Genomic DNA, 19,001 nt, shown 5'->3' on the forward strand with positions numbered 1-19,001 from the left:
ACCATTTTAAGTCATTCGATCATCAAGATCTACGGTGGATGCATCATCTTGGTGGATGAATGCAGATCCTGGGTTCGAATCTTGAAGGGAGCAAAATTTTTATTATTTTCGGATGCATTAAATTTAATAGCGAATGCATTAATTTATATAGCAGATGCATTGATTTTAATGGTTCTTATGTTCTCACGATAAGTGTGGTTCTCATTATAACCACACCCTATATATATATATAATTATTTAACACATTTGAATTATTTATTTATTAATTAATTATATAGTATTTGAATTATAAGTTTTATCGTGGCGTAGCAAGGAGGAGTGGTATTCTGGTTTACAAGTAAAAAAGAAGTGAGAGAAAAGTAGAGGTCCACCGTCAAGCATTACAATTTACAAATTAAAAAAGAATTGAGAGAGAAAAGTAGAGAGGTCCACCGTCCATGCAATGCATCGATCGGAGTTGTATTAATACCACTACGTTACAATTGTTTTTCACCACAAATAAATACAAGTATTAAAGATGTTCATCGCCAAAAACTCATTAAAAAAATAAAAAATCTGTATTTTAATATGTAAAACCGTATTCAAACAAAAATACCGGATTTTTAAAATCTGTAACTGAACCCAACTCAACATACATATTTCGATTATGTTTGTCTTCATTTTTGGATTATATTACCCAGACGAGATACTGAATACAGTACATCTCCATTTTTTGAGGCCACAAATACATAACTAATCACTGAAACCTAGAACATCTAGTACCAAAATTTAAATTATTACAAAAACATTGAAATATAAAATTTTATTTGAGTCCATGCTACAATTCTTCTCATACATTGAAGATTGGACAAAAGTTCTAACCTCAAAGTGGCATTTTTGGCCAAAATGGGCAGATAAAAACTGGAGAACTGAAATAGAGAAGCACGAGAGGCCATAAACATCTATTACATGTACAATTTTCACAACAATGTAAGCATAGCATATACTCCATGGTTCAAAAATATAGCTCAGTAAAAAGGAACAAATTTATACATCACCTCAACCCTCAGAATTCTTTGAAACGTAACTTAATACGCTACAACTATGTACATGTAGAAGCGTAGAATGCTACACAATCAGAAAATTCGGAGTCTTTACCGTTGATGTTGGGATGACAAACTACGGAACACGTTCCAGGACTCGCTGCAATGCTCTTTTAATTCCATCTTGATCAAGTGAAGTTACCAGTTGTATTTCTTGCACCTGAACCAAATTTTTTATTATTATGCGTAAAATGTAATGTAAATATGTGCGTGTCTCTAAAAGAGGGGGTAGGGAGAGTGCCATGGTACATGCCTGTCTTCCAGCTCGGGCGAGCAGTGTGTATTGATTGCCGGTTGGGGGTGCCTGTCAGATAGTCATACATTTGGAATGAGTGATAAACGATACAAGATAGAGGGAAAAGATTTACAACAATAACATTCTCTGGCACTGAAACTGAAACGTAGAAACAAATTAGCATTATAAAAAACTATTAGAAGATGAGATGGGTTAGTTTGTTCATACATTCGATAGCCAAAGTTGCAGATCTTGTGAAACTACCCGCTTCTCAAATCCTTGCCGACTGATTTTCACATCATTGATGCTGGAGAGAGGGAAACCGAACACAGTCAAAAACTTGAGATTGATATTATGTATTACTACTATGCCTCGTTCTTGACTGTGAAGGGCCAAAACAAGTATATCACTCACAAGGCCGTTTTCATGAGTTAGTCCATAGTCCAAAGTCCAATTAAGCAAGCCTCTACTCTATCCCTCTCTCACTGTTAACATGTTATTTCTGGTTATACTTATCGCTGGGACTCAGATCAATAGATTATGCCACAATATCATATTTTTGTATAGAAACTAGTCTTTCAAAAAAAAAAATCAAAATTCTCTGAAACCAATATATGTATGGGTTCACCACTCGTGTTACTGAAGGCAGAGCACAAAGCAGCAGGACGTGAAGTCAATCAATAGAGAAAGGTGTTCCTTTCTGTCTTGACCAATAGGAATGAAAGAAGCAGCTTTATAAGCAAAAAGTGAATCACAACATAACTATATAACATGATTCTAACCGTACCCATCTTCCTTCAACAGCTCTTCAATAATTGTGTCAAGCCCAGGAAGAGGTTCTATAGCAAAATGTTCGCTTCCGTTTAAGGCTTCGGGATCAACTGAGGTGTCCTGGTGAAGCACAAAGTCATCAGTATTTGCATAGAGTTAAAGTTTGCTTGGGAGAATGGGTAGGTTGGCCAAACCTGAGGAATAACTTTGTCTAAAGTCTCCAAGAGGGGATCTTCCTCCAATTGTTTTATTGACAAAGTGATCCTTGACTTCTCTCTGCAACATGTTCCCAATTTCACAAACTAAGTCATGTATCTCATGCGCAATGCGCATAAGTATATATCATTGAATACAGTCACTTCTATGAAGAATAAAGAAAATAAATATCAATTCATTTAAGACCTCCTGTCACAATGCACCATTAAGGTCATGTCTTCTAACTTATAGTACAATTGTTCGGTCATGATATCCCTAAATCAATTTATGTGAAGTTTCATGCTTATTAATTATAAATGTAGAAAGGAAAGCTTCTGAATTCCATCAGCAAGATTAAGACAAGGCATTTAAGGCAGCATCACTGCAGAGTCACACCTATCTATGTTTACAATTTTGACTCTCACTTCATCACCCTCGAATAGGACGTCTCTTACATCTTGCACTAAATCCCACGACACTTCTGAAACATGCACAAGTCCCGTGAGGTGATACAAACCTGTAAAGATGTAGAAAAAGATTTAAAACTCAGCTGCAGAATTGCGAACCAAATCAATTGGAAGTAACTCAGAAATATATACCGTCAGGGAAGCGCAGATGAACAAAGGCACCATAATCCTCTACAGTCCCTACCCTAGCTTCAAAAATGTTCCCCACCTTCAGTTTTGGAGAGAACTTAGACCACTTGGCTTCCTTCTCTGAGAAGATCAACTTCCTGCTCTCCTCATCAGCTTGGATAACCTAACAGTTGAGGATATCTTTTAAAGTGTTAACAATTTTACCTAAATTAATTTGAGATATTTCTAAGGTTCTTGAAAGTGCTTGAAGAACACATTTCTAATATAGAAGATCATATAGCATGAAAGAATTAAACATTATTATCCTGATCAGTGTCTCGGGTATCACTTCTAATTCTTTTCCCAAATGCTTGAAAATTTTAAATTAGGGAGTTCTAGTCTTTCTCAGTTTAGCTACTGTAGTTGTAACTGTAAACATTTAAAAGAAGAAATTCAACACAAGAACTAGAACCAAATATGAATATCAACTGAATAAATGATAACAAATGTAGCAGGAAACAATCAGAAGAGTTCTCTCTCATCTGCTCAAGTACGATGCGCCATTTCTGATCAAGAAATAAATACTAGACAGCTCTTCTAGCAAGTAGAGGAGCTATTTTATTTGCTTGTTTACATAGTAATATAACTCAGTGGACAAGGAAATCAAGCAGACGCTCATGCATTAAACTCAATTGCGACTTGAGACTAAAAAAGTCCATGATATTTTATTTAGTATCATTCAAGAAAAAGAAAAGGTACAGATCAGTAAAGAATCGCATACCTTCACAGACACAATAGAACCTACCAAAGCTCTTGCAATCTCTTGGATGGACTTTTGGGGTTCTGCATGATAACATAAAATGAGAAGGCTGTCACTAAACTATGTAATATAAATTGATTTTATCAAGAGCATAAGAAGAGATGAGGATGGCATAATAGTTAGAGAAGAAAGTAAACATCTGTCATCATTTATTTCAAATTGCTGATATTTTAGACTTCCAATCTTAATCAATAGGCTTTTCAGTATGTTCATAATGGCGATTAAAGAAAAAGTAAATTTAGCAAGTCAAATGTGCCACTGAAGAACCCATTAAGAGAGGAGATGGTGTAAAACTCGTTATTACATGATTGCACGCTTTCTCACCTTGAAAGAGTAGTAAAATTCTGTAACTTCACATGCTGCCATTATCTCATCCCAAAACATCTACAAAATTTTACAAGCAAGTTTTTGTTTGGCTTGACATAACTTGGTTATGTATCTATAAAAATCCATTTAACTACTATAAATGAAACTGGATACTTATTAATTTAGCTATAGTCATCTAATAACATTCTATTTGGATAATCGATAAGTAATTTTTGCCAGAATGTAGACCTTATTGCCGGAACGAATACCTCTGCATGAATGAGAGGGGCTCAGCTGTGGAAAGGGAAGAAACCCAAGGAGAGAATAAAATTTGATCAGCAAGCCACCACCATTGAATCCTTCAACTCTACCCTCATAGGTGAGTCCTTTAGAGTGGTATGCCCTTGCTGCTTTCCAATCAGCAGACCTCTACTTCTTTGCATAAGAAAGGAATAGGTAAGAAGCTTGCAATATTCAATCAGAACCAGATATGTCATGTTTAGTCGATCTTAAGCAGTATCAATCTTTTCCAAATCAACTCAGAGTTCTTACAAGGTAGGTCGCAGTCACACTCAATTCTGAAACAATTCATTACATAAGATTGTGACAGATGTGTAGACTAAGAACATTGATATACATCATATATGCAGGCAGCAGCATATTCATCAAAAAGCCGCAGACGAACAAAATTATTACAAATTTATAATACTATTGCTACTAGCCATTGCCTCAAATTCTTGATATGTAACATCAGCCGATCACCCACATTTTTTATGACATGGACATGCAGGAATCTTTCCGTACACGATCTATGTAAAGCAAGCTAACCATTTTCTTCACTTGAGTGGATACATAATTAGACATGATCACAGTCTCCACTAACACTTTGAAGCCATCCAATTATTCTAGTTTCATGTAAGCACATATAACATCAGAATATATTTTAGTTAAAAGGAACAAGAATACGAGTGACTAATTTTAGATGAAACTAATATGTGAAGGCAGTCAAATATAGGAAAGCAATCAAGCATTTACAAGTTGGTGACAGAGCACTACATTCAAGTTTGTCTGATAAATTCCTAGAAAAAAGTATGCCAAAAGACTGCACACATCATGTTTCAAAACTGAATCTAAAATAAATTGAGAAAATGCGTGAGAATCATTATCGAAGATAAGACAGGTTAATTAGATGCATTTTCATATTTCATTGAAACAGACCAATTTCAGTAGCGTAGAATCCTTGATGTACACAAACTATGATATTAGTTTTTGTGAATAAACTGAGTATCTTTACTACCAGTATCAGGGTGCTCAAATATAAGTGGGGCTAATGTTCCTTGTGCAGGCTGACTTTCAACTATGGACTAATTAATGGGAGATGGGAGGCACTTCCAGTGCTCATTTTCATGATATGCTGGATATACAAAACCGGCAAGCTTTCATCAGTTTGCCTCTTTGGTATTATAAAAGTTCTATAGCCAAACACGATGCAGCATGATATGATCAAGAAAGCAGAAAGATGGATCGAGGAATAAGGTCTAAGCATCTGCTTCCGTTCCCTATTCTCAGTGCAATATGCAATTTATGTCAAAATCTAGAGTGCATTCTTAATCTTAGCAACCAACTTTTCCAACTACTATGTGGAGAAAAAAGACTACTTCAAATGTGCATGGTGAAAACCAGATAATAATTGTACTTCACAATGGATGCTTAAAAGATACCACCATAGCCCCACATTTACAATGTTACCAAGTTCCCATCAAATAATTCGCGCCAATAGCATCACAATGAAATAGAATTTGTGCCAAATTCCACAGATGCAATTCACAAATGTGGACTAGCACGTTGCCAGTGTAAGCATCAATTCCGTCACATGTTCAACAATCTATGGCTGAACATGATCCCATGAATCGCATCAGACCAATATGATCACAAACAAGAGAATTAAACACCAATGATAATGCAATTTTCACCCATTTCGTCCCAATCAGATTAAACATTAGCAGATATAGAAGAATAGGGATAAGCATGGAAGAAGAGAAAGCAAAAATAGAGGAAAACACACACACCCGGGCTTGTTTAACATCATCGGTAAGCGAAGATTGGTCGAGCCCATCGTCAGTTTGGGTGGTGCTGCCGCTGGAAAGAGAAACTTTTGCGGGGCTTAAGAAAGTTGGTCGCTTCGTCCAACAATTACCGAAATTTATCGAGGTTGGAGTGAAGGCATTCTGAGAGGCGTTGTCAGAGGAGAAGGAGAAGTGGGAGAGGAACGCAAAGCCGCCTGAAACTGATGCTGCAACCAAAACAGGCATTGCCAAGACTGTGGCCACTCGGTGTGAGGGAGTAGAGAGAGAGAGATGGCAAAATGGAGCAGGTTAGTGTTTGTGGTTTTGGTTTGGTATGGAAGTTTTGGGTGGCGTGGGATGATACAAAGCTGCAAGTAGCTGTGGATCATCGACGTGTCATCCTCACATCCCTACTCATCAATCATCATGTATTCTAATTTCCAATTTCAAAGCTTATGAATTCATTTCACCATGACTTTGCCAAAAAGGAAAGAAAAAAAAAATCACGAATGATATCCAATCAACTCCCACCTTCAACAAATTACTTATCAACTATTCGCAGAGTTGATACAAGCTCGTTTAGTGGACCTCATTAGATAAATAAATTCAATTTGAATTTCATAGTATTCATCTTTCATTAAATAACTTAATTTGAAAATATAAAATTATTACTAAATATAAGTATATTTATATAACATAGTTAATAATATTGTATTAAATTTCTAATGAACTCTATTTGTTATGAAAAAATAATTAATATATTATGTTACTATAAAAAGATAATTTATTTAAAAAAAATAATAATTTGAACATAATATAAATTAAAAAAAAATTGTTTAGATTCGATTAATCTCAAAGTATCCGATAAACAAATTTCGAAACTCGATTCACGGATAAGTAAAATTCGAGACTCGGTTTAATAATAAACAAATCAAATTTGAGCACAACTAGTATGGGTTCGATTAAGCTCCCACCTTCACATATGCTACGAGCTTAGGGGGACACCAACTTATTATTTTTATTTTATTCTTATATTAATATCAATGATTTTATAAAAATAAAAATAAAAAAAAATCAGGCGATAGTCATCTAAAGCAGTTAGAGATATTTATTGGGCCAACTCGATCCAGGCCCAAATCAGCCCAAGCCTCGTGCTATATCCTACTTTGCTACTTAGGTTCAACCCCTCGAAATGGGCCTCATTTGGGCATTTGTTGAAACCTAGGCCCCCCCGTCCAGACCCAATTGATTTTTTTTTTCTTATTTTTTTTTATGAAAGACCCAATTGAATTTGAGTGCAAGTTTGACTGAATAATTATAGATATTTTTTGCAACTTATAGTTTGTAATTTATGTTCATTATGTTTGATGTTTTATAATAATAATAAAAACATGTAACTTGCAATCTTAAGAAATAACTTAATCTTATAAGAAAATATGAGTTGCATTTTAAATATTTACAGCTGGTAGTTTGTAATTTGTACTTCATATTTGAATATTGTTGGCTTAATTCGTAAGAATAATTAATTAACTGGGGCTAAATATATAAGTAAAATTAAGTAAATGATTTTCTAAGGGTTCAAATAGAATTGAGTTGTTTTCGTTTAATTTTTTTTCAAAAGTGTTTCGTTTATATATTTGAATATAAAATACAAATCAATAAAAATATAAAAAAGAATATATTTAATTTAAAAAAAAAACAAAAAAACAACAACAACAACAACGCATGTCCACCTCAAAACCAACCCAGGCCCACTTGGTAGATGGTCTTGTGTTGGATCCATATATTTTTGAAAAACTCATCCCAAGCCTGGTTGGATGGAGACTATTGTATTGTTCTTGCTCTTGCAACACCACTAGAGTTTCAAGTATTTCAATTCGACATCAGCTTATGTAAATTGCAAGCTTGAATAAGAGGTTTTTGTTCAGCAACCTTAAGGTTTTGTCGAAGGAAATAAAGATAAGTATATATCGACTCAAGAAAGCTCTCGATGGGCTTAAACGTTACAAGCTCTACGAGCTTAATTGGAACAACTATTAATGGATATTTTCTCAAAAATGGTTTTTCATTGAAGTCCTAATGAGCCATCTCTCTTAGTGACAACACCAAATTGTGATACTGGTTGCATGCATCTGTGTAGATGATCTTACGTACTCACATGCAAATGGTTGAAAATTTCTAGCGACTGATGATGGATGAATTCGAGATGATGAATTTGGGAACTATGAAATACTACCTTAAAATTAAAATGAAGCAATTTGTAGGAGAATTTTTCATGTAAGCTTGAAATATGTAAAAGAAGGTTGAGTGTAAGCTAAAGCTAATTGGTTATACCGACAATGAATTTGGATGACCAAAAGAGCATTTGGGGCTTCTTCTTCTTTTTTTGGATTAGGCATTTGGGGCTATTGTTATATTATATGTTGGTTTCTTCCTTGTTTTATATGGTGCCAAACTAAACCTTTAAGGGTCTGTTTGGTACTTCGATAGCCTAGTTGGGATAATCTAAGATAGATAAAATTCAAGATATGTATTATAAATAAAGTGAGATTAATATATTAAAAGTATCCTTTTTTATTTTGCATACTCGCTTATTTTTTGGTCAAATTTTGTGCTGAAATACTATATGAAATCCTACGTACCATATTTGTCGATTACTAATAACCTTAAAGAAGTTTTAAAAAGACAAATATATCCCTACAAAATATAACCATTATTTAGATAAATAAAAAATTACTTTCATTTATTTGTTGTTTATTGGATCGTTGGAAGCAAAAAATCTATTTGCAATTCCAATATTGTGGAACAAAATAAAGAGTGTATTTGTAAATTTGCATTAATAATAACAGAATGTTAATTCTTCTAAAAAAGGCAGAAATCAAGGACTATTGTAACATGCGCTACAAAAGCAAACAAGTTGTACTTCCAATTATCGAAATTGTTACAAAAAAGATGATCTTCCAGTCCATAATGCTCCGTAGCACAAGTTACATTTTCTATAATCTAAACATTCCTAGTTGGTTCTCATATCATAATCCAATATTACACATTCAGAGCCATCATATTGTGCATATTTGTGCCTCATTCCATGGCTTCGCTGAAGAAATCCAAAATCTTGCCAAGTCTCATCCACAACTCATTGTATTCAACGGAATGCGAAAGGCAACCACAACGAATAAATAAAGTTGGAAATGATGCACATAAAATATAACTCCAATAAATGAAGAAAGATTTTCATTTCTTCATCAAGAAAAGAAGCAAAAGAATGTTCAAGAAGCTTAACCTTGAAGCAGTGGAGGTTTCTGCATATTTGCATATGGTCAAAAACCGAGGAGAATGAGAAAAGAATATAGTAACATGCATTCTAACATCTTCAGCACAGATCACAAAACAAATACCACATTCATATTGTCTCAATTATTCTTATGGTGAAACATCATCAAGTCTTCCTACATAGCTCACTAAAGAAAAGGATCAAACCTAAACAGACTTCGAAGATAATTGTCTTCCTTTATAAGCTAAGCTGTAGCATTTAATCACACACAATATATGGCGCTTAAAAGTGCAATATATTTTCTTTTTATACGGGAAGATGGAAACCGAGAAAATTTGATGCTAGGTGCAAATGTGCAGTATATATATATATATTTTTTAAGAGAATATATGTACAATATATTAGATAAACATAAACAGCCATTTCCCAAATTTTTCAGAGTTTTTCTGATTCCAATTCTAAAACTAATATCTGAGGCAGTAGATGACATTGGGAAGTAAAGCAAGATACATAATAACCTAGGCTTCATCAGTAGTTTCATTCACAACAGTGCACTACATATCAAATGAGCATCAACTTAATCCAAAAGTGTCAAATCCATCTACTGCCCTAAATAAGTCAAATACAATCCCAAAATGAAACAAACAAGGAAATTAAATTGAAACATGACACATAGCCGAATGAAGAAAGAGAAATCGAGCTCCCCAGCCAATTACTAGGAGTTATGTACATTCCTACAATCATAGAAATCAATTTTGCAGCTGGGTGATGATCTTGACATTCTCAACAGTTTTTGTGATGCCAACAACAACAAAGAATTTGACGACGGTAGAAATTCTGATTCTTCTACTCGGAACACCATCCTTTCTAGCTTTCTCGCATATTTCAACAAAATCTCTATTAATGGAAACATAATGTAACCATAATTCCAAATAACCTCAACTGTCCTCAACTGCATAAGAAAGGAATTAGGAAAATTTGCTTCAAACTTGAGTGACTGTTGGTCATCTTTGGAGTAAATCCTCGTAACGCCGTCAAGGACTAACCTCTCCAATTGAGGGAAACTCTCAAGATGATTTACTATTTGTTCATAGTCCTTGAAACAACAACTAAGCTCTAGGGATTTGACATTAGGATAAGATGAATGCATAAATTTCCTTTTCAATACTTCGAGCACCTGGTATAACAATAAGTATGATTATATTCATAATAAGGGGAGCTGAATGAAGCAAACACCAAGAAAGATAAAAGGCAAGCTTTTTAGGCAAGCATTAATTCAAGGGGTGCTATAGAAAATAGAATATCCCTTGAATTATAAGAATCTCATTAATTTCTTATCATTTGTAATTATTACAATGGAAACATACAAATCGCAAGCATGATATTTTACCTAGCTATAGTGCTGAAATCGGTTAAAAGCTAATGACAAATACAGCAAAACCTAATGTGTCGAACATAAACAGGCCATTGATGCAACAAAGAAAACATTAAGCAATCATTGGTCAATTTCAGACCAATGATCAGACCATTCAAAGTAGAAATACTTTTTTTTTGGATAATTCCTTATCATTTGTTTATTACAATACTATCATACAAGTCACAGGCATGATAATTTACCTAGCTTCAGTGGTGCGCAATTGGTTAGAAGCTAACGACATAGAATGCAAAACCTACTAGGCCATGCGCAATTGGTTAGAAGCTAATGACATAGAATGCAAAACCTACTAGGCCATACATAAAGAAGCCATTTATACAAGCTAAGTTGACATGTACAATGAAGTTAGAAAGGGAACATGATCAGAGAATGCTCTTGATAAATGTTGAAATTTTTATCATGCAATTATCTGATCTCTACATACAAACTATTCCATTCTATCAGTGTACAATAAATGTAAGCCATAGAAGAAAATGAAAAGAAATCAAACCTTGATGCAACATTTCAATAATTTGACATTTTCAACATGTTGAATGGTTGTAATAATTTGAATCAATGTGTTTCCTTGAAAATCATCCCCAGAAAATAAGCCGTGCTCAAACTTGATTCCACGTAAGGGATCATCATCCTGATCACAATGTTCTAGACCGGTTAACCCAATAGTTGCACGGGTTAAAGACGAGACATTAATCAGCATACACTTGCTATATGGAATTCCTTTGATTTCCAATGTTTCAAGATTTGGGGTCCAAATTCTCAGCTCCGAAAACGTCCATAAATCATGATGTGTCAAAAAGTACTTGTCAATCGACAGCTCTTTCAAACTACTAGATTGGATACTCAAGCTTTCACCTGCATCTGCAAATCTCAAGATAAAGACTCTCAAGCGAGGGGTACCATTCAAGATTTGGTTAATCACACGTGCAGTGACTTTGAAACCTTCAATCCTCAAACTATTGAGTTGATTCCACTGTACATCCCCAAAAATCTCCAAGTTACAATCTATGAGTGTTAACTCCTTAAGAGACGGGAATGAGTAGAGAAACTGTGGCACCCAGTACACATTTTTCTTACCACCATCCATTCCTGATGAACTCTCGCAGTACACATTTAAATATAATTGTTCGACTCTATTTCTCATAGCGAAACTGACCCACAAATTAATATCACTATATGTAGAATCAATGAGCTGCTGACGCGAAACGAACTTGAATTTCAAAACCCTGTTCCCATTCCAGCATAATAAAGCCCGATTAACGAACTTGAGAAGTCTGTCATCATTATCACTATCATAATCATCAAACGACATAGCTTCAGTGTCGAAATTAAGGAACGGGGTGGTGGTCCAAAGGTTTCTCCAGCGCTTGGATAGAATTATTGTCCTAACCACATCTGTCATCGGCAAAAACCACAATATGTGAAATATTGCTGACTCGGGCAACTCGCTGAGTCGGTCACTTCTCTTTGATTGTTTCATGGCAAAATTAAAACCTCTAAACCTAATCAAGCATCGGCGAACTACCACAACTCAAAATTAACTAAGCATATTCGAATTGCGAACAAATCAAATTCTCGAAGATTACCTCAAAATGAATATGCTTCGTTTGTCTCGATTGCTGCAGCCCCAAAAAAATCCCTCGTTGAGCTAATGAACAAACACACAGAACTCAATAGGCATTGTAGCGCCGCCAAAGCATCAAATCAAGTTGAGATTCCCATCCCAAACTTCATTTTCCAGTACATATACGAGCTTCTACAGTAGAAATTTTTTTGGGGAAAATGTTGAAGGAAATTTTTTTGGGGAAAATTTTGAAGTGCAATGGGGAGTAAAATTGGAGAGCTTCACACTGACGCGCGCGGGCAACTTGTAGCACGATCGAACGGCCATCTGAAGCGCGTGTAACACAAGGTCCAAAAGAGAGTTTGGTTGGACTCGTATTCATCTAAGGTAGAAAAAAGGTCTGCATAAAACCATCTTTTTCAAAATATGAGATTTTTATAGCCCGTAGACGGTGGCGCGGCGGTGAGGCGATGGCCCGGCGACGACAATCCGGCGGGAAGGCAGATTTTAAATAATTGTGATAAATTAAAGGCTGAACGTCAAAGTAAATTGATTTGATAATTTTTTTGTTTTTAAAGTGGAGGATAAAACCGTAACAGTGATCAATTTTAAAAATTTTAAAATAAGTGGACAAATTTTAATTTTGTTTATAGAAAATAGGCCATTTTTAAATTTGACTCCAAATTTAACATCATATATTTTTATTTAAAATTTATAATAAAGAATTTATAGTACTTTTATAGGAATATTCTTGAATGTATATATAACTAGGGAAGGAGTACCGTGAAAATACTTCTTAAAATATTTTTTTTTTTTCAATGTACAAAGTTTATGTAGAATGCGTATGAATTCATCCAACAAGGTTACGAATTGTGAAAAATTATCACCTCTTTTAGGTATAAAATTATACTCCTATATTTTTCAAAGAGTAAAGAGTAGCTCAAAAAAGTATACAACTTGCTCAAATTTTTTCATACATCAAAATAAATAAACTATAAGGTGATGAATGTAGTTTATCCATTTCTTCTACTTCAAAGCAAACACGACATTAAATTTACAAATCTTTCAATGTCTTTTGGTTGATGGGATTAAATGTCTTTCTAATTTTTTTGGCTATAAATTCCAAGGATTGTTTATTGGGAGGGGTAAGTCATTATGGGATTATATATTTTTATAGGGAGTTAGTCTCTTAGAGCATCTCCACTCGCCGGTGCGAGTGGAGGATCGATCCGGGTCGAAGGGAGGGAGGCTGCACTGAAGACGCGCTCTGATGCGAGGCCGTGTCTTAGCCAAGACACGGGTCGAAGGCGAGAAATGCGTGGCACGTCCGGAGGACGCGCCCAATTAAAAAAAAAATCGAAATTCTATTTTTTAAATTTGAAAAAGCCGTTGCAATTTTTTTTAAAAAAAATGGCCTTGCACAACCATCTAGTCCAAGAAGTGCTCAAGCGTCGAGGGTTTATTTAAATTAGGAAATTATTGTTATTTTTTATTTTATTATCGTATTTTAATTATGTTTTAAATTTTATTTTAATTATTGTAATGTTTAATTTTATTTTTAATGAAATTGGGAATTTAAAAATAAAAGTGTAGAAATATGAATTTTGTGGAAATGAAAATCTAAGACACCCTCTAAGCACCAATGAATTGGAGAGGGGTGTGTCTTAGGTGGGAACCACCATCTAAGACACCATGCATTGGAGATGCTCTTATGAACTCAAGTTATGGAAGAAACGGGTCAGCGTTTTTTCTTCTTCTTTTTTTGTGCTTTTTCATTTATCTTTTTCTTCAGCATTTTTTCTATTTTTTCAGCATGCATTTTTTTCTTATTTATTTATGCCTTTTAAATTTATTACCTTTATTCATATCAATGGTTATTTTTTCTTACAACAATAATTACTTGACCAAATAACTAAAAATACAAATTTTCGTAAGTAAAATAATAATTATCATTAAAAATTAATAATTCTGAAATATTACGTTTAATGACATTAATAATTACTTTTTCTTAAGACAATAATTTCTTCTTTTCTCCCCTCAATTTTTTTTTTCCTTTTTTTCCATTTATTTATGCTTTTTTTTTAAAAAAAAATATTGCATTTATTCATATCAGTTATTACATTTCTTACGACAATAATTATTTGACCAAATAACTTAAATTGAGTACAAGTTCTCTTGTATAAAAATAACAATTGTCGTGCAAGAAGTTAATAATTTTGAAACATTAAATTTCTTCCTATCAATAATTACTTTTTTTTAAGACAATAATTACTTGACCTAATAGTTAAAATACAAATTTTTGCTAGTAAAAATAACAGTTTCAAGTATTTCAATTCGACATTAAGTCAGCTAATGTAAATTGCAAGCTTATGGATGAATTCGAGACTATGAATTTGAGAACTAAGAAATCTATATAATATATAAAAGAGGAGTTTTTCCCTCTCTTTCTTTCATCAATTTTTTCTTTTAGTTTTTCATAATTTAATTCTTTTGTAAATATTGTCAAATTTAATTCATGATTTTTTTTCAATATGCACCTTAAATTTAATACTATTGTATAAAAACATCAAAAATAAATTTAAAATGAATATGTTATGAAAATTTTAAAATATTTTATTTTCTCTCTTTTCATTAAAATTTTATAACTTTTTATTTATGTTTGTATATGAAAATATTTATTATGACGCATAACTCTATAATAATAATGTGTAAATGCTAATTTTTGTTATTGAATAATTTTTATTATACTTTATGCAAAGTTGTTAATATAATTTTTAAATTCAAGATTTTATTGAATAATTGACGTGAATTATTTTATTTTATTTTATTTTTAAAATATATTTTATATTTATTTAAATATATCGTTAATTTCGATGTTCGTCGTGCATCGCACGAGTGGACGTTCTAGTACTACCTTAAAATTTCAAATGAAGCAAATTTGTAGGAGAAATTTTCATGTAAGCATGAAATATGTAAAAGAAGTTGACTGTAAGCTAATTGGCTATACCGACAATGACTTTGGATTACCAGTAGACCACTTGGGGCTATTGTTTGCTTATAGGATATGTTGGTTACTTCCTTGTTTTATATGCTGCCAAACTAAACCTTTAAATGTGGTAATATGTAAGGTAAGCAAGTAGCAAGGTGTAAATGTGCAATATATATATATATATATATATATATTTGAAGAGAATATATGTACAATATTAGATAAACATAAACTGCCATTTCCCAAAATTTTCATAGTTTTTCTGATTCCAATTCTGAAACTAATACTGAGGCTAATGACATTGGGAAGTAAAGCAACATACATAATAACCTAGGCTTCATAGGTAGTTTCATTCACAGCAGTAAGAAGGTAACTGTGCTACATATCAAAAGAGCATCAACTTAATTCAAAAGTGTGAAATTGATCTACTGCCCTAAATAAGCAAAATATAATCCCAAAATGAAAAGTAAAATACAATCCCAAAATGAAGCAAACAAAAATAAAATTGAAACAAGACACATAGCCGAATTAAGAAAAGAGAAATCGAGCTATCCAGCTCAAAGTTGCAAAATATTTAAAGAAAAGATTGGACGAAAGCTATGTCCTTAAAAGAAGACGATCAATTACTAGGAGTCGCGTGCATTCCTACAATCATAGAAATCAATTTTGCAGTTGGGTGATGATCTTGACATTCTCAACAGTGTTTGTGATGCCAACAACAAAGAAGATAGCGGTGATGGTGCAAATATTGATTTTTCTACTCTGAACACCATCCTTTCTAGCTTGCTCGCATATTTCAACAAAATCTCTATTAATGGAAACATACTGTAACCATTAAACCAAGTAACCTCAATTGTCCTCAACTGCATAAGAAAGGAATTAGGGAGATTTGCTTCAAACTTGAGTGACTCTTTGTCTTTGTAGTCATCTCTTCTAACGCCTTCAAGGACTAACCTCTCCAATTGAGGGAAAATCTCAAGATGATTTACTATTTGTTCATAGTCATTGAAACAACAACTAAGCTCTAGGGATTTGACATTAGGAAAAGATGAATGCATACATTTCCTTTTCAATACTCCGAGCACCTGGTATAACAATAAGTGTGTGTGATTATATTACTAATAGAGGTGAATGAAGCAAACACCAAGAAAAATAAAGTGCAAGCATTAATTTTAGGGGTGCTATAGAAAATAGAAAATTTGTCGAATTAAAACAATGGCACTGATTCCTTATCATTTGTGGTTATTACAATGGAAACATACAAATCACAACCATGATATTTTACCTAGCTACAGTGCTGCAATCGGTTAAAAGCTAATGACAAAGAGGCAAAACCTTACTGTGTCAAACATAAAGAGGCCATTGATGTAACAAAGAAAACATTAAGAAAACAATTTTCAGACCAATGATCAGACCATTCAAGTAGAACTACTTTTTTTTTTGGATAATTCCTTACCATCTGTTGTTACTACAATACTATCATACAAGTCATAGGCATGATAGTTTACCTAGCTTCAGTTGAGCGTAATTGGTTAGAAGCTATGACAGAGAATGCAAAACCCACTAGGTCATACATAAAGAAGCCATTTATACCAGCTAAGTTGACATGCACATTGAAGTTAGAAAGGGAACATGATTAGAGAATGCTCTTGATAAATGTTGAAATTTTTATCATGCAATTATCTTATCTCTACATACAAACTATTCCATTCTATCAGTGTACAATAAATGTAAGCCATAGAAGAAAATGCAAAGAAATCAAACCTTGATGCAACATTTCAATAATTTGACATTTTCAACATGTTGAATGGTTGTAATAATTTGACTCAATGTGTTTCCTTGAAAATCATTCCCAGAAAATAAGCCGTCCTCAAACTTGATCCCACGTAAGAGAGCATCATCCTGATCACAATGTTCTAGACCGGATAACCCAATAGTTGCACGGGTTAAAGACAATACATCAATCAGCATACACTTGCTATATGGAATTCCTTTAATTTCTAATGTTTCAAGATTTGGGGTCCAAATTCTGAGCTCCGAAAACGTCCATAAATCTTCATATGTCAAAAAGTACTTGTCAATCGACAGCTCTTTCAAACTACTAGATTGGATACTCAAGCTTTCACCTACATCTGCAAATCTCAAGATAAAGACTGTCAACTGAGGGGTACCAATCAATATTTGGTCAATCACATGTGCAGTGACCCTGAAGCCTTCAATCCTCAAACTCTTGAGTTGATTCCACTGCACATCCCCAGAAATATCGATGTTGCAATCTATGAGTGTTAACTCTTTAAGAGACGGGCACGAGAAGAGAAACTGCGGCACCCAGTACACATCATTCTTACCACCATCCATCCCTGATACACTTTCGCAGTACACATTTAAATATAAATCTTCGACTCTATTTCTCATAGCGAAGCTGACCCACAAATTAATATCACTGTATGTTGAATCATAGAGCTGCTGGCGCGAAACGAACTTGAATTTCAAAACCCTGATTCCGTTCCAGCATAATAAAGCCCGATTAACGAATTTCAGAAGTCTATCATCATTATCATTATCATTAATCGACATAGCTTCATTGTCGAAATTAAGGAACGGGGTGGTGGTCCAAAGGTTTCTCCAGCGCTTGGATAGAATTATTGTCCTAACCACATCTGTCATCGGCAACAACCACAATATCTGAAATATTACTGAGTCCGGCAACTCGCTGAGTCGATCCTCAGCTTTACTTCTCTTTGATTTTTTCATGGCAAAATTAAAATCTCTAAACCTAATCAAGCGTGGCTGAACTAAATGGGAACCACAACTCAAAATTATCTAACGCAAATCAAATTCTCGAAGGTTACCTCAAAATGAATGTGCTTCGTTCTCTCGATTGCTGCAGCCCCAATAAAAAACCCTCGTTTGAGCTAATGAACAAACACACAGAGAGAATGTTTGGAGCTCTCAAAGAAAAAAAAAAGAATGTTTGGGGAGTAAAATTAGAGAGCTTCACACTGTTTGGTTGGATCCGTATCCATCTAAGGTAGGAAAAAGTCCGCAAAAAACGAACTTTTCTCAAAATAGTTATGAGATTTTTAAAGTGAAAATGTGAGTGGTGGACTTTTTAAGTGTTAAATATATTTCCTTTCAAAAAAAAAGTGTTAAATATAATAATTAATTTTAGTATTTTTTTTAGAGATGTCTGCGGGGGATCTAATTTTTTTATTAGGGGATCCGATTAATCATAAATTTATAAGAATAATTTTAAATTTTAAATTTTAAATTAGAGCTGAATAATATTTTGATGCAACTTTAACATCGTTTAAATGAGTATATTACAATGTTAAAAAAGTAAAAGTTAAACACGATGATCTCTTAATATTTCTCTTTTATAATTTGAGGTTGGACAATAATTGTAGGTTCGATAACTAATGAAAAATCAAACATCCATAATAAAATATATTTTCGCATAAAACGTTTCATTTACTTAAATAATACTCTTTTCGTGTCATTATATGTGATACAAAATTTTTGAGTATATGAATTAAGCATGAGGTGTGAACTAATTAAAAGTGATAGGGTCTATATTTTTTTTAAAGTATAATTTTTATAATTTTGAAGAATAAATAATTTATAATGGGACAATCTAAAATAAAATATATGTCACTTATAATGAGAAGCACTGAGCAATGACTAAATTCGAA

General features: G+C 33.4%; 3 protein-coding genes across 5 annotated transcripts; all 3 read right to left on the reverse strand.

Annotated features, from left to right (window-relative positions):
* Positions 1–909: 909 nt before the first annotated feature.
* LOC130992628 (uncharacterized) lies at positions 910–6,603 on the reverse strand. Its single transcript, XM_057917343.1, has 10 exons — positions 6,054–6,603; positions 4,254–4,413; positions 3,640–3,701; positions 2,883–3,042; positions 2,680–2,800; positions 2,283–2,364; positions 2,105–2,208; positions 1,546–1,624; positions 1,336–1,386; positions 910–1,242 (listed from the first exon to the last, which is right to left on the reverse strand). The coding sequence occupies exons 1-10, from the start codon at positions 6,294–6,296 to the stop codon at positions 1,159–1,161; spliced, it is 1,146 nt and encodes a 381-aa protein (XP_057773326.1). The 5' UTR covers positions 6,297–6,603; the 3' UTR covers positions 910–1,158.
* Positions 6,604–9,859: 3,256 nt separating this feature from the next.
* LOC130992604 (putative F-box protein At1g49610) lies at positions 9,860–12,861 on the reverse strand. Of its 3 annotated transcripts, none has more exons than XM_057917309.1 (3): positions 12,343–12,861; positions 11,250–12,151; positions 9,860–10,501 (listed from the first exon to the last, which is right to left on the reverse strand). In XM_057917309.1, exons 2-3 carry the CDS (start codon positions 12,066–12,068, stop codon positions 10,040–10,042), a joined length of 1,281 nt encoding a protein of 426 aa, XP_057773292.1. In that variant the 5' UTR covers positions 12,069–12,151; positions 12,343–12,861; the 3' UTR covers positions 9,860–10,039. The 3 variants fall into 3 exon arrangements, with proteins under 3 accessions (XP_057773292.1, XP_057773290.1, XP_057773291.1); XM_057917307.1 differs by having other exon boundaries at positions 11,250–12,258; positions 12,343–12,563; XM_057917308.1 differs by having other exon boundaries at positions 11,250–12,861.
* A 2,831-nt stretch (positions 12,862–15,692) lies between these two features.
* On the reverse strand, positions 15,693–18,372 carry LOC130992603 (putative F-box protein At1g49610). Its single transcript, XM_057917306.1, has 2 exons — positions 17,074–18,372; positions 15,693–16,394 (listed from the first exon to the last, which is right to left on the reverse strand). Exons 1-2 carry the CDS (start codon positions 18,061–18,063, stop codon positions 15,936–15,938), a joined length of 1,449 nt encoding a protein of 482 aa, XP_057773289.1. The 5' UTR covers positions 18,064–18,372; the 3' UTR covers positions 15,693–15,935.
* Positions 18,373–19,001: the final 629 nt, after the last annotated feature.

This window comes from Salvia miltiorrhiza, chromosome 7 (assembly GCF_028751815.1).
Source record: "Salvia miltiorrhiza cultivar Shanhuang (shh) chromosome 7, IMPLAD_Smil_shh, whole genome shotgun sequence".
In the NCBI taxonomy this organism is placed as follows: Eukaryota; Viridiplantae; Streptophyta; class Magnoliopsida; order Lamiales; family Lamiaceae; genus Salvia; species Salvia miltiorrhiza.